Here is a 13,715-nt window from a genome sequence, read left to right as displayed (position 1 = left end):
ACACTGCACCACTGCAACCTTTCTCATTATTCTCCATCCACCTCCCGACGTTTAACCCCTTTAACCCCTGACAAAGCAAGTTCACAGCAACGGCGTCGATCCAACAGTTTTATATTTCTACACCTTTCAACAGCCGACCTCCTTTCAAGGGGGAAGCACTCCGAGCCAATCGCAGTTCAAGGAAGTTCCACTTTCACACGAGCTCCCTCAGAGTGTCACAGGGCGTCACATTTCCCGGGTGCACGTCAGTCTGCTTTCTTCTCACAACACAGAAGCTACTGCACCGATCATGACCAGAGACCGGGGGCCCAAACTTTAAACAGCAGCTTATCTCCAACTAATGGCTGGAGCATTTTGACTCGCTCTTTCCCCGGCTGCGGTTCGGCCACTCGTTGCTTCCAGCGCGCGCGCGATTCAGCTGAGCTGAAGCTGGGGTGGACGGCACAGCAGCGGGTGCTCAGACCAGGGAGTGTGGCCTGGCCCAGCTCTCAGTGACATGCTGGCAATCTGCAGACCTGCCCACCGTCCAGCCCTTTGTAATGTACATGTTTATTTCATTAATCTTCTGCAAACTGTCAACTCCAGCTTTCCAAAACATTTGTTTTTTTAATAGCCAACTGTGGTGTTGAACGGTAACGTGACTGCGGGCAATTATTTGCTGAATTATAATTCGGAGAAGGGATTGGAAGTGAAATCAGGAAATGCTGAGAATTACAGATCAGACAGCTGTGGCGAGAGGAACAGAGATTAAATTGAAAAGGGCTGATGAGTGTGTGTGTTGGGGGGGGGGGGGGGGGAGGTGGACTGGTGTCTTGAGAATGTGTGGTACTTGTCTGAAAGTTTAAACTTCCGATGGCTGACTTTACCCTTGGCCAGGATTGCTCCCCGATTCCCTACCACAGTAGGATCAGACGGCCTGAATCATGCACACTTGGGCTATTTGCCCTGTACTTACACTTTTTTTTACACAGATTTACTTGGAGCTTGAACCAGCAAGTGTGAGGCCAGTTGTGGAGTGCAGCTCAGGGCAAACCAGCTGGGAGTGTCCAAGCACTTGATGGGATTTTTAAAATCTGGTGATTTAAGAGTGAGTTGTAAAACTACATCAAAGTGTAGATTCATTAAGGGAAACAAAACTTGGTTTAACAGACCAGAATGGTGGGATTGTCATTCACTAAAGATTTCAGTTCTAAAATTATGAAGATGCAGTCCAGATAAGTGATTGACATTCTGTGTTGACTCACTTGAGTTTGCTCTTAGGATCCAATTGTAAAATCTCCCAATAGCCAGTGCAATCGGCCAACCGTATCAATTAAAACAGGGAATATTGGAAGTACTCAGCAGGTCAGGCAGCACCTGTGAAAAAATGTACAAGAGTTAATGTTTCAGGATGATGATGGTCAAAAGTAAAGCAAAGGCATGGTATTCATTTTCACACTAAATACTAATGACACCCAGCACTAGCTCACCACCACCACCTCTCATCTCCTTCACTGTTGCTAAATTATCGGACTTCTTAGTTTACTGGATCAGCAGATAATTCTTCTAAACTCCGTCCCTCTCGCTGGCTACATTTTGAGATTAAGCCAGCCTGTTTGTAACTTTGTTGTCACATTTGATCTTGAGATGAGCTTCCAGCCTCATATTAATGGCATCTCTAAGGCCGCCTTTTAACACCTGCGTAACATCGCTCGTCTTTGCCCCGTCTCAACTCATCTGCCACTGAAGCCCCCGTCCATGCCTTTGCTCCCTCCAGACTTGACTATTCCAGTGCACTCTTGCCTGGTCTCCCACATTCTCTCTTCTGTAAACTTAGGTTATACAAAACTCTGCTGCCCATGTCTTAACCCACAGCAAGTGCGGTTCCCCTGTCACCCTCATGCTCGCTGACCAACAGCGGCTCCCGGTCAAGCATGGCCTTGATTTTAAAATTCTGATCTTTGTTTTCAAATGCCTCCATGACCCTGCTCTTACCTATGTCTGTGATGTCCTCCAACCCCACAATCCTCCGAGATATCTATGTTCTTGCTTTGTGTGTATTCCCAAAGGCTATAGAAAAAAGTCATTGTAGAACGAGAAATGTCATCATCGATCTGAAATGTTCGGTTGAATCTTCTGCCAAACTCCTTGACAGATTTGATGGTGGAGGGGCATTTAATTAGGTAGTAGTTAATAATTCCCCCACCCTCAACCTCCCCTCCAGGAGCACTGCTCTGAAAGCTAGTGATTCGAAACAAACCTGTTGGACTTTAACCTGGTGTTGTAAGACTTCTTACTATGCTCTTTGTATATTGGGCTAGGTTTTACAGTGAATGGCAAAGTACTGATGGCAGTTTACCGTGGTGCAGTGGTTAGCACTGCTGCCTCACAGCACCGAGGACCCGGGTTCGATCCCGGCCCTGCACTGTCTGTGGAGCTTGCATGGGTCTTAGCCACACAACACAAAGATGTGCAGGGTAGGTGAATTGGCCACGCTAAATTGCCCCTTAATTGGAAAAGAAAAGAATTGGGTACTTCAAATTTTAAAACAAAATGATGGCAGTTTAAATCCGGTGCGAATCAGGGGATCTCCGGGCGTCCAACAGTGGTGATGTCAGCAAGTAGGATAAACAGCCAATCGCATCAAAATATTCTCTCTCACTGCAAAGCAGGAAGTTAAAAACATTGAATTGTTTCACTTTTAATATAAATTTCATATCATGAAATAAATCGTTAAGATTGGACTAAGATAGAAGATAATGGAAAGATGAACAAACTTTAAGAAGGTATTATTTGAAAAATGTAGGTTCATATTATAATGGAGAAATTTGACACAAATATAAAACCAGATTTTCAGGGTCTGTGAAAATATTTAGCAGTAATTATGAAGTTAACACATTAAAAACCTAGTTACGGGCGGTTTGTCGCACAGTGGTTAGCACTGGGACTGCAGCGCTGAGTACCCGGGTTCGAATCCAGGCCCTGGGTCATTGTCCGTGTGGAGTTTGCACATTCTCCCCATGTCTGCATGGGTTTCATCCCCACAACCCAAAGTTGTGCAGGTTAGGTGGATTGGTCACGTTAAATTGCCCCTTAATTGGAAAAAAATATAATTGGGTACTCTAAATTTAAAAACAAAACCTAGTTACATTGCATTGAGCTAGGTGCAAATGTTTCAAGGGTGTTTACACTGACCCCAACAGGGTAAAAGTGAAAGTTCATCAATTCACTGATTGTTGAAGGGTTGCACTCTTGGGAGCCTCAACAGCGCACCCTATGGCAGAGCGTAGAATCATCCGCAGCAACTGGATTTCCACATTATTTTGAGTCTGTGCAGACTTCCAAAGTTGCTGTCAGTTTTTGGAGAAGAATTGATAGCAAACACTGACAGTTTTGCTCCCATTACCATCCCAGGATTTGGACCATTATATATTTGAGATGATGACTATTATCAGTCGATCATGATCAATTGACTCGACACTGGAAAAGGAAGGAGAAAGGTTAAATGGAAAGAGAACCAAGAATATGGAAAGAAAGTAAACTGCTGTACATTTTAAGCTTTCAAAGGGAGAAGTAAAGCCCCCCCCTCTTGTTTTTTGTTAGGTATGATGCCACCCAAAGGCAGCACACGAAGGAAACTTCCTGATCCTCTCCCTGAGGGCTTGATTCTGACGGACTCTGAGAAGAAGCACTGGAAACTTGGGAAAATTATTGGTAAAGGTGGATTTGGGCTGATACATTTGGGTAAGGAAGCACATTGAATCATTTCATACTGATTTCTTTGCAGAGAAAGTCTGAACTTTTATAGGTGATTTATTTAAAGCCATTTGGCCACTTGGCCCATCAAGTTCTACACCAACCCTCTGGAAGAGCAGTCTATCTAGACCCACTCCCCCACCCTATCCCCATAATCTCATAACCCCATCTACCTGCAACTCCTTGGACACAAACATCAAAAAAAACTTCTCGTTTGGGCGGCATGGTAGCATAGTGGTTAGCACTGTTGTTTCACAGCACCAGGGTCCCAGGTTCGATTTCTGGCTTGGGCCAGTGTCTGTGCGGAGTCTGCACGTTCTCCCTGTATCTGCGTGGGTTTCCTCCGGGTGCTCCGGTTTCCTCCCAGAAGTCCCGAAAGATGTCCTTGTTAGATGAATTGGACATTCTGAATTCTCCCTCAGTGTACCCGAACCGGTGCTGGAGTGTGGCGACTGGGGGATTTTCACAGTAACTTTGTTGCAGTGTTAATGTAAGCCTACTTGTGACAATAATAAAAATTATTATTATTAATTTAGCATGGCCAAACCACCTAACCTGCACATCTTTGGACTGTGGGAGTAAACCGGAGCACCTGGAGGAAATCCATGCAAACATGGGGAGAAAGTGCAAACTCCACACAGACCGTTACCCAAGGTCGGAATTGAACCCGGGTCCCTGGTGCTGTGTCCCTTATTTAATTGTTGCTTTGTACCAGAAAGCCAGTTGATGGCAGAAGAACCAAGTGAAAGGGGTTTTGGAACTTGTTTTTGCAGATTATCATTAAAAAAACTCAATAGAATATTTCAGTGATTCTATGTTTTTTGATTTTATTTAGTTTTACGTCAATTAAGCTGCCAAGATATTTGTATTTTGATCTCTTGTTGAAAACAATCGAAGCAAGAGGAGTCCAGAATTAAGGGGCATCCTCGAGGGACCGAATGACCTACTTCTATTTTGTATGTTCATATGTTAGGATGAAGGCAAATGCCATTCTGCAGAGCGCAAGATGAATTTTTCGGCTTTCTCACATTGCCTTTACTAGTCAATAACTATGTGTGAGGTAGATCCTGTATTAATTTCAATATTAGTTCATTAAGTCATCTGTACAATCCATATGGCCACCACCATCACTTTGGCAATCAGAAACTGTCCAGAAGTCTAAATATAGTGAATAAATTCAGCCAAGAATAATTTACAATGTCATACATCAGACCAAAAAATGTAGAGGAAAATGTATTTACTCATAATCAATAATTGAAATATTGTCCATACATGTTTGCACGAAATCCATCGGAGTTATAGGGTGAGCCATGTTATGTAATAGTCACCTTGTGAAATGAAGTCATCACAGTATTCTGGACAGTTACACTGTCATTTTCTTACTGAAGAATTCCAATTCTTGTGACCAAAGATCTAAATCATTGCTGATTCCAAGAGGCAGAGAATTCAACAAAGTCACTTTTATCTGTAAGAAATACATTATGATTTAATCATCGTGTCTTCCTCCTGTGTGGCCATTGTTCCAAAATGGCTGGTATTGTAGCTTTTGCCTTTGGTGATGGTGGATGCAATCTGGATAATTTGAATCGGTTGGGCATGGCCAAGGATTGAGGAATCTCAAGACCTTGTTACAATGAAGAGAAAATTCTTGGGCTGGTTTAATAGACATTATGCTAAAACTGGTCCTGAACATAAAATCCCAGATTGGATTAATGACCTTGGTTAGTTGGCCCTGATTGTGCTCATTTTCAGCCCGTCGAGGAGGCTCTTCAAATGAAACCATGGCTTTTAGGTACAGAGACACAGTGCCTCTTAGGTACCTTTTTAAAGTTTGAACAAAATGTTAAATAATGTTTATTCTACTCAGAAAGTGGCTAGTACAAACCAATGGAACTGGTAAATGGTCTATAGTTTTTAAAAAGTCACTTTCTGTTATTTAAAGTCAGTTACTTAAAATCAGTAGAGTTAGGTGTTGGACAAGGCACATTAAAAATGCTTAATTTGTTTTGTGATAAAATCATTTTTAGCTCTATTAATCAAATTCCACATAATTAAACACATAATTTTTTTTAATACAAGGGAAAAAATAAACAATTCCATTCTAAAACTCTGCCTTATTGCACTGGACCATTGAAAGATTTTGCATTTGAGATTGTGTAAATTGATTTGAACTGGAACTTGAACCACAAGTTTATTTCAGAAAAGTGCAGAGGTTTCACTGCCATTTGAGCTTGGATTGTTGTTTGCACTCATAAATAGGAAACTCTACCCCCTTGTGTTTAGTTTTGGGTCCCTTCCCTTTTGTAGGACGGAAAGCCAGCCCTTGAAGATGGAGAGGTGGTGGAGTAGTGGCATTGTCATCAGACTAGTAATCCAGTAGACCCAAGGTAATGCTCTCGGGACCTGGGTTTGAAGTCCACCATAGCAGATGGTGCAATTCAAATTCAATAAAAATCGGGAATTAAAAGTCTAATGATGCCCATGAAACCATTGTTGTAAAAACCCATCTTGTTCACTATCGTCCTTTGGGGAAGGTTCTTACCTGGTCTTGCCTAAATGTGATTCTAGATCCACGGCAATGTGGTTGACTCTTAAACGCCCTCAGGACCTAACAGTGACGCCCACATCCCATGAACAATTTTTTAAAAATGGTACCATTGACATCGCAATTAGAATAACTCCAATCTTATCAAAGTTTTAAAAAGGAAGATAATATTGGTTCCAAAAATATGTGCCTTAAGTCGAAATGTTAAACTAGAAAGAGTGCAGAAAAGATTTACTAGGATGTTACCGGGACTTGATGGTTTGGGTTATAAGGAGAGGCTGGATAGATTGGGACATTTTTTCCTGGAGCGTAGGAGGCTTAGGGGTGATCTTATAGAGATCTATAAAATAATGAGAGGCATAGATAAGGTAGATTCTCAACTTTTTTTCCCAAAGGTAGGGGAGTCTGAAACTAGAGGGCATAGGTTAAAGTAAGAGGGGAGAGATACAAAAGGGTCCAAATGGGCTGTTTTTTCACACAGAGGGTGGTGAGTGTCTGGAACGAGCTGCCAGAGGCATGAGTAGAGGCAGGTACAATGTTGTCTTTTAAAAAGCTTAAAAGCATTTAGACAGTTATATGAGAAACCTGGGTATAGAGGTTATGGGCCAAATGCGGGCAATTGGGACTAGCTTAGTGGTAAAAACTGGATGGCATGCACAAGTTAGGCCGAAGGGCCTGTTTTCATGCTGTAAACCTCTATGTTTTTACGTTGTAAGTTGGAACCAGAAGAACAATGTTATAAATCGAGGCGGGGGGAGGGAAAGGGTTCCTGAACCAAGATTTGATATCCTATTTTCACCAAAATAACCCAGAATTTTGTACTCCATTCAAGAACTAAGATATCAATAATAACTGGGTTAATTGCAAGTTTCGGATTTGATTGTAGATGGATTCTTTTCTCACTGTTTTACAAACTGAGCATCAAGCATGCCTTCCCTGCAGCATTTGGGATTGGGGAACATGCTTTTTTTCCCCCTGATTGATGTTGATGAGCCTAGTTGTCATGTTACCACCAGTAATTGACTGATTGACTTAGAACGGGCCAAGGATCTACTTTTGGAATTTCCCTGCCCAGCTTGGTGCAATTTAATTATATGGTTTATTGAGGGAACTCTCCATTCTGCAAACATTGCCTGCTTTCTGTGGAGCAAGCACACTGGAATGGAACATCCTTGCAGCATGTCATTGCAATGATTTTGGCTTCAAAGGTACCGCAGGACGTAAATGTAGGCAAGCCGACAAAAGTGAAAAGGGCATGTTTGACTTCTGGAACAAGCTTTAGAGTAACTGGCAGTTGGGCTGCTAGTTCACTGTTAACCTTCATTCGGCAGTCCAGTGATGATGTTTTGTTTCAATAATTATAATTTACTTTAGTTCTGACCCTGTTTTACCTTGATGACTTCTAAATTGTTTCTAGCATCTCGGGCGACAGAGAAAGATGTTGGGGATGATGCGGTATACGTCATTAAAGTCGTAAGTACTTTCAGAAACCTTCACCCTGTGATTTAGTTGAAATTGTAATCAACAGCAAAAACAAGTTTGATTGATACAGTGCCTTCACGTAATAAAATGTCCCAGACGCTTCATAGGAGCATTATGAAAAAAGATATGACAAGGAGCCATATATGGAGAAATGGGGTTGGAATCTTTGCCTCTCGCCGTCAGTGTCGGAGCTCCCAATGCGGTGGAGAATCCAGCGCGGGGGAAAACAGGATCGGCTCAGGGTGCTGATCCGTTTCCGATGCTCTGACCCCCTGATGGCGTTGGAAATGGGAGGATGAAAATGAGCTACTGAGACCTATTTGCATCCAATTGCCGTGCCGGGCACCATATTTTCCGGCCCGGAGTCATTGTCTTGTCCTCTGGGCCAGGGGTGCTGGTCCTGATAACTGTATATTTGGCGTGGTGGACCTCGCGGAGGGTCAACTCCCACTGCACCCCCTAATTAAAGAGACCCCCACAGACCCCCTAAATAAAGAGACCCCTTAGAACTCCTAAATAATGAGACTTCCCCACAGACCCCCAAATAATGCAGTACTCAAAGGCATCAGGCCTTCTGGAGAGAGAGATAGTCGATTCACATCAGCTTTTCTGGGGAGATTTAGCAGATTCTGGACTTTGCCTGCACAGCCTGTAAATAGATACATCCAGGCGCACTGCTAGTTCAGAAACACAGCTTTTCTGGAGAAAAATGGAGAGGAAAGGATTGTAGGACATTTTTTCGGGCTGCCAGGAGTCAAACTGAAACCTTTGAACTCTAAAAAGCATTCCAGTGGGATCCGATTCAATCACCACCTGTGACTGGACAGAGCCCAGCCTTTTGGTCCAATTTATTGGCCACCAGCCAAATCAATCAAACTGAGTGCCAACCCATCTCTCTGTCACTGGTGCTGGCCTGTCTGGAGCTCCTGTTTAAAGCAGCAAAGCCTTTTGGTTTCTTCTGTTTGAATTAAAGATACAGGCTGCTGGCCTTAAAGACAGAGATGTACATTAATCATCCATGGATCAAAAATGGAAGAGCAAAAGTAAAAGAAAGGGGAAATAAGGAAATCAACAAGGAATAAACAGGAAGGGCTCTTACAAAGTCACACAACAGTGAACTGTATGAATGGGAAGCACCTAACTCTGTTCGAAGTGGTCCAGTAGCGGCCCAATAGCGGAATTTCCTGGAGAATCCCTCACAATCAACACCATGCAAAAATTTCCTGATTTGTGCTCCCAGCAGGAGCCATACCGAGATTCTCTCGACTGGCTTGATAATCTCCACCCAAGACTCCAACCAGGTTGCCCAGACAGTTGGCCATGCAGCAGTCTGAAAGATACCATGTGGACTTTGTTCTTCAATAAGTAATTCATGTGCACAGCCGTGCAAAGAAAATTTAAAGGAGCCATGCATGAAAAAAACTGGCCACACACAACAACTAAATTGTGAAGGAAACATTAGACGCAATTCAACCACTACGTTCCGCCCGGTGCGTGTCTGAGTGCACCGGGTAAATGGCGGGAAAAGCAGAAATAAACGTTTGCGCCAGGCATGAACCGGTTTGCAATTCACCCATGGAAGTTCTGGATCTCGCACAAATATGGCGAAAATATCATTAAACCTCATTTGGATTCATTTCAATGTCATTAGTGAGATTGAAGTTGAATGCAGCGACCTCCCGGAATTACCCGACTCCCAATTGAGAAATCAAACAGGAGTCTTTGAGTACTCCTTTTCAAAAACGTGAAGCTGACACAATGGTTACTGAGGGGAAATGAGGAGGTGAGTAGCCATTTCCATTTTATAACATGCAGCTCAAGGGCACTGGACCTGATGCCCCAGTGCTCAGGGGAGGGTGGGGGACCCCTCAGGGGGGTTGTGCTTGGTCAGGGAGTTGAAGGGCTCTAGGTTGGGTGTCGCCCCGGGCCGGGAGGGTGAGGGGCTTTGTGTCTCTCAAGCCATCTTTAAATATTGTGGAGACCCATAACAGGGGCAACCACAACTGCAGCCTGTCCGTCCTACCAAACACTCCCAGGACAGAGCCCTGCTGTGGCTAATCTCGTGAAAGTCAATTTCACTCCCTTTGACTTTGAGCAGCCTCTGGCTTCACAGCTGAATGCTCTTTCAATGGAGGAATTAGCCTTGTTTGCACTTTACGTTCCTCAACACGCAAGTGTCTCCTTGACAGCATAGGTGCCATGTCTCAGAGGATGATTAGTGCGCTGCATGTTAAGCAAATCGTGAAGCCCGAACAGTGTGCCTGAACTCTAGGATAATCAGCACCACAGAGGCAGTATCAATAAAATAGTAAAGAGCAGGGCTTCAGCACTGGGGATCCTCTCACGCCCAAAGGGTAAGTGTGAGGATCAGGGGAGGGCCCCTGAGCACAGCCTCCTTAATGTTCCTTGCAGAGGTCTGCGGTCTAGGGGCTCCTGATGATGCAGAGCAAAGTTGCCAGAACAACTGGCTCACTGGATGGCACTCAGAGAGAAGTCGGGACACGTAAGAGTGGGGGAGGCTTGGGGGATTTGAGGGTACTGGGGTGGAAGGCCAAACTGATTGTCGGTCTACCTCCTTCTCTAATTCCTTACAGATACCAAAATCGTTGCCACTATTGATCCTGCAGCAGCCTTGTGTTGCTGGTGGCAGCCGAGAAGGTCAGATGCCGGAGAAGGCAGCAGCGATGATGCAGGACGGAGGCGGAACAGGGGGCCGCCGCAAAACCTGAAGACCCGGCTGCTCATAAGGCTGAGGAGGGACCCAGAAGGGGAGGCCAGCAACAGGCCAAGGTGTACAGGTGTAGTTGGCCATTTGATGAGATGACAGACACCATGTACTGCGGAAGACTGCGTCTAGCAGAGACAATGTTGCACCTGTGCCACATCCTCGGAGAAATGGCATCCCTTGGAAGAGGAGGACACCCGCTCCGGGTGGCCATGAAGGTCATGGCAGCCCTCAACTTTTATTTTTTTATTTTATTTTTTAAAATTTTGAGCACCCGATTATTTATTTTTTTCCAATTAAGAGGCAATTTAGCATGGCCAATCCAACTAGCCTGCACATCTTTGGGTTGTGGGGGTGAAACACATGCAGACATGGGGAGAATGTGCAAACTCCACACGGACAGTGACCCAGGGCTGGGATTCGAACCCGGGTCCTCAGTGCCGTAGGCAGCATTGCTAACCACTGTGCCACGTGCCGCCCCAGCCCTCAACTTTTAAGCCACTGGTTCATTCCAGGGCTCGAGTGGGGCCCTGTGGGCCATTTCACAATCTATTGCTCACAGGTTCATCCGGAGGTCACGGATGCCCTGTGTGCCCCGGCATCGAACTGTGTCACCTTCAACCTGGACCAGGCCCACCAAGATGCCTGGGGTGCAGGATTCTCTGCCATCGCAGGGATACTCCAGGTCTAAAGGACAATCGATGGCACGCATGTCACTCTGCGTGTGCTGGGACACCAGGGAATGTCCTTTATTAACAGGAAGGGGTTCAACTCCCTGAATTTTCCGATTGTGTGTGACCACCACTCGGTAACATGCACGTGTGTGCCTGCTATCCAAGGAGCGTGCATGACAGCTACATCCTGGGGCACTCGGAGATTCCCAGTGTCGTTGAGGACCACCCTAGGATGGCGAGTTGGCTCTTAGGGGATAAGAGATAGCCGTTGAGGTCATTGCTGATGATGCTTGTGACCGATGCGGAGACCTGTTATAATGAGGCCCATGTTGCCACCTATACTGACATTGAGTGGTGCATCAGACTGCTAAAAACGCTGTTCAGATGCCTGGACCACTCTGGCGATGTCCTGCTGTACACCCACACAATCTGGCACAGCAGCAAGGTGACATGCTGGAAGTGGAAGAGGCTGGACATGCAACCTCATCTAAGGGGGAAGAGGGGGGCGGTGCTGGAGAACGAACCCGAGGAGGAGCCTGAGGATGGAGGTAGGCGGCAGAAACGGTCCGACATACCCGATGGACCAGGAGGCCCTCATCGTCTCTAGATTCTCATAGGATAAGGCTGAGTCTATCAGCTCAACATCCCGCCCCCCCCCCCCCATTTCCATCCTTCCTCCCATTTATTTCCCTCCTCCGAATCCCCCCTTCCTCCATTTCCCTCCCTCTCCCAATTCCTCCTTCCCCCCCCAATTTCCCTCCTTCCCCTGAATTCACTTTTTCCCCCATTTCCCTCCTTCCCCCCCCCATTTCCCTCCTTTCCCCATTCCCCGTTAGCCCACTCGCCCATTTCCCCCTCCACCCATCCCCCTCATTCCCCACCCACTTACTCCATCACACCGCCGCCTCCTCAAACATCCTGTTCCACCCTCCAAGGGTCTGTGTACCATCACTCCAGGGTGATGGGCCTGTGTCGACACTGTCAGCGGGTCAATATAAAAGGTAGGAGAGTGAACATAGAACATAGAGTGCAGAAGGAGGCCATTCGGCCCATCGGGTCTGCACCGACCCACTTAAACCCTCACTTCCACCCTATCCCCCTAACCCAATAACCCCTCCTAACCTTTTTGGACACTAAGGACAATTTAGCATGGCCAATCCACCTAACCTGCACGTCTTTGGACTGGGAGGAACCGGAGCACCCGGAGGACACCCACAGAGACAAAGGGAGAACGTGCAGACTCCGCACAGACAGTGATCCAGCGGGGAATCAAACATGGGACCCTGGCGCAGTGTAACCTCAGTGTTAGCCACTGTGCTACCATGCTGCCCCAAGTGATGATAACTCGCTGCGAAGGAAGCTCTGGTGCTCCTCAGTTTCTGCACAAGTCTGACTCCTGTCTGACAACAGGCTCAATCCTCTGAGTGGGGTCTGAATCGGGGTTTTTTGATCTTGGACACTGCCCAGGGGGCGGGGTAGAGGGTGGGTGGAATGGAAGGCAACAGGGGGTGGGGGGCAGGTAGGCCTGCTGTGAAGATTAAGGTGACAGAGGCTTCAACTGTATCAGGTGTTATATGTTTTAATTTTGACCATTAAACATTTCCATTCTCGCTATCTACAGATAGTGAATCCTTCAGTGCCCACTCAGTGCTCCTCACGCTTCTTGATCTTTTGTGATCTTCTGCTACATCTAGGTGTGTCTCTGCAGAGGTATAGGCAGCCTGCTGCCATCCATTCCCTGTGCCTTTGATGCCCTGGGCAGATGTCGTCTGGAGGGCCTGGAGCCGGAGTGCCCCAGCCGATGTACCGTGCCACCCTCTTCTGCCCACTGCCCTTGAGATGCGCCAGTGTCAGTAGCGGAGGGTTTGGAAGAACTGGAGACCGGCTTTGGCTCCTTGGTTGCAGGCCCCAGGTTGGGCCTCCAGTACTTCCTCCTCCCTGACAGTGCCTGTAGGGCCATGGAAGACTCAATCGGATGGAGGGCAGCTGGAGTGAGCTCCAGAGATATCCGAGTCACCTGGCTCTGCCAGTCCTGGAGGCTCCCCATTGTCTGCATCATGGTGTCAATGCACTCAGCAATGCTCCTTAGTGACTGAACCATGCTATTGAGTGCCTTGACAACGTGGATCTGCATCTGGGACATGTCCCTCAGCAACTGGAACATGATGTTGAGGCCTTCAGCCATGATTGTCACAGATTGAGCCATACCTTGGACACCACCACTCAAGACGCCAATGTTGTCCTCCAGGATTTCCACTGTGGTTGCCATCTCAGCAGTATTGGTCTCTGTGCCACGCATTTCCAGCACCATCCTGTGTACCCAAAGCCTTTGGGACTACTCCAATTGGCTATGCAATCACTGGAATGTCACTGATATCCATTCCTGAATGTCATGGATGTGTCCTATCATCAGCATCAGCAACTGTGTGATGCTCACCAGATTGTGCCCCAGAAGCCTGTCAACTACTATCACCACCGAGGTATGTGTCTCTGTGCTGGTGGAAGGCGTGGGTGATAGCTGTGGCACCTCGCCAGTGGGCTGTGTGAGCCGCAC

General features: G+C 46.4%; 1 protein-coding gene across 3 annotated transcripts in view; it reads left to right on the top strand.

Moving 5' to 3' along the window:
- The first annotated feature begins 225 nt into the window (after positions 1–225).
- LOC140423806 (serine/threonine-protein kinase VRK1-like) overlaps positions 226–13,715 on the top strand; it is a 212,140-nt gene continuing 198,650 nt past the window's right edge. The window contains exons 1-3 of one of the 3 annotated variants that reach the window (XM_072507813.1): positions 226–536; positions 3,583–3,723; positions 7,698–7,753. In XM_072507813.1, coding sequence (XP_072363914.1) covers positions 497–536; positions 3,583–3,723; positions 7,698–7,753 — 237 coding nt within the window. In that variant the 5' untranslated portion in view covers positions 226–496. Of the gene's footprint in view, positions 542–3,582; positions 3,724–7,697; positions 7,754–10,471; positions 10,706–13,715 lie in introns of those variants that run through there. The other 2 variants (XM_072507814.1, XM_072507815.1) reach the window with 2 other exon arrangements.

This window comes from Scyliorhinus torazame, chromosome 1 (genome assembly GCF_047496885.1).
Source record: "Scyliorhinus torazame isolate Kashiwa2021f chromosome 1, sScyTor2.1, whole genome shotgun sequence".
Classification (NCBI taxonomy): domain Eukaryota; kingdom Metazoa; phylum Chordata; class Chondrichthyes; order Carcharhiniformes; family Scyliorhinidae; genus Scyliorhinus; species Scyliorhinus torazame.
Note: the sequence above shows the minus strand (reverse complement) of the source record. Positions and strands in the feature narration are given on the sequence as shown.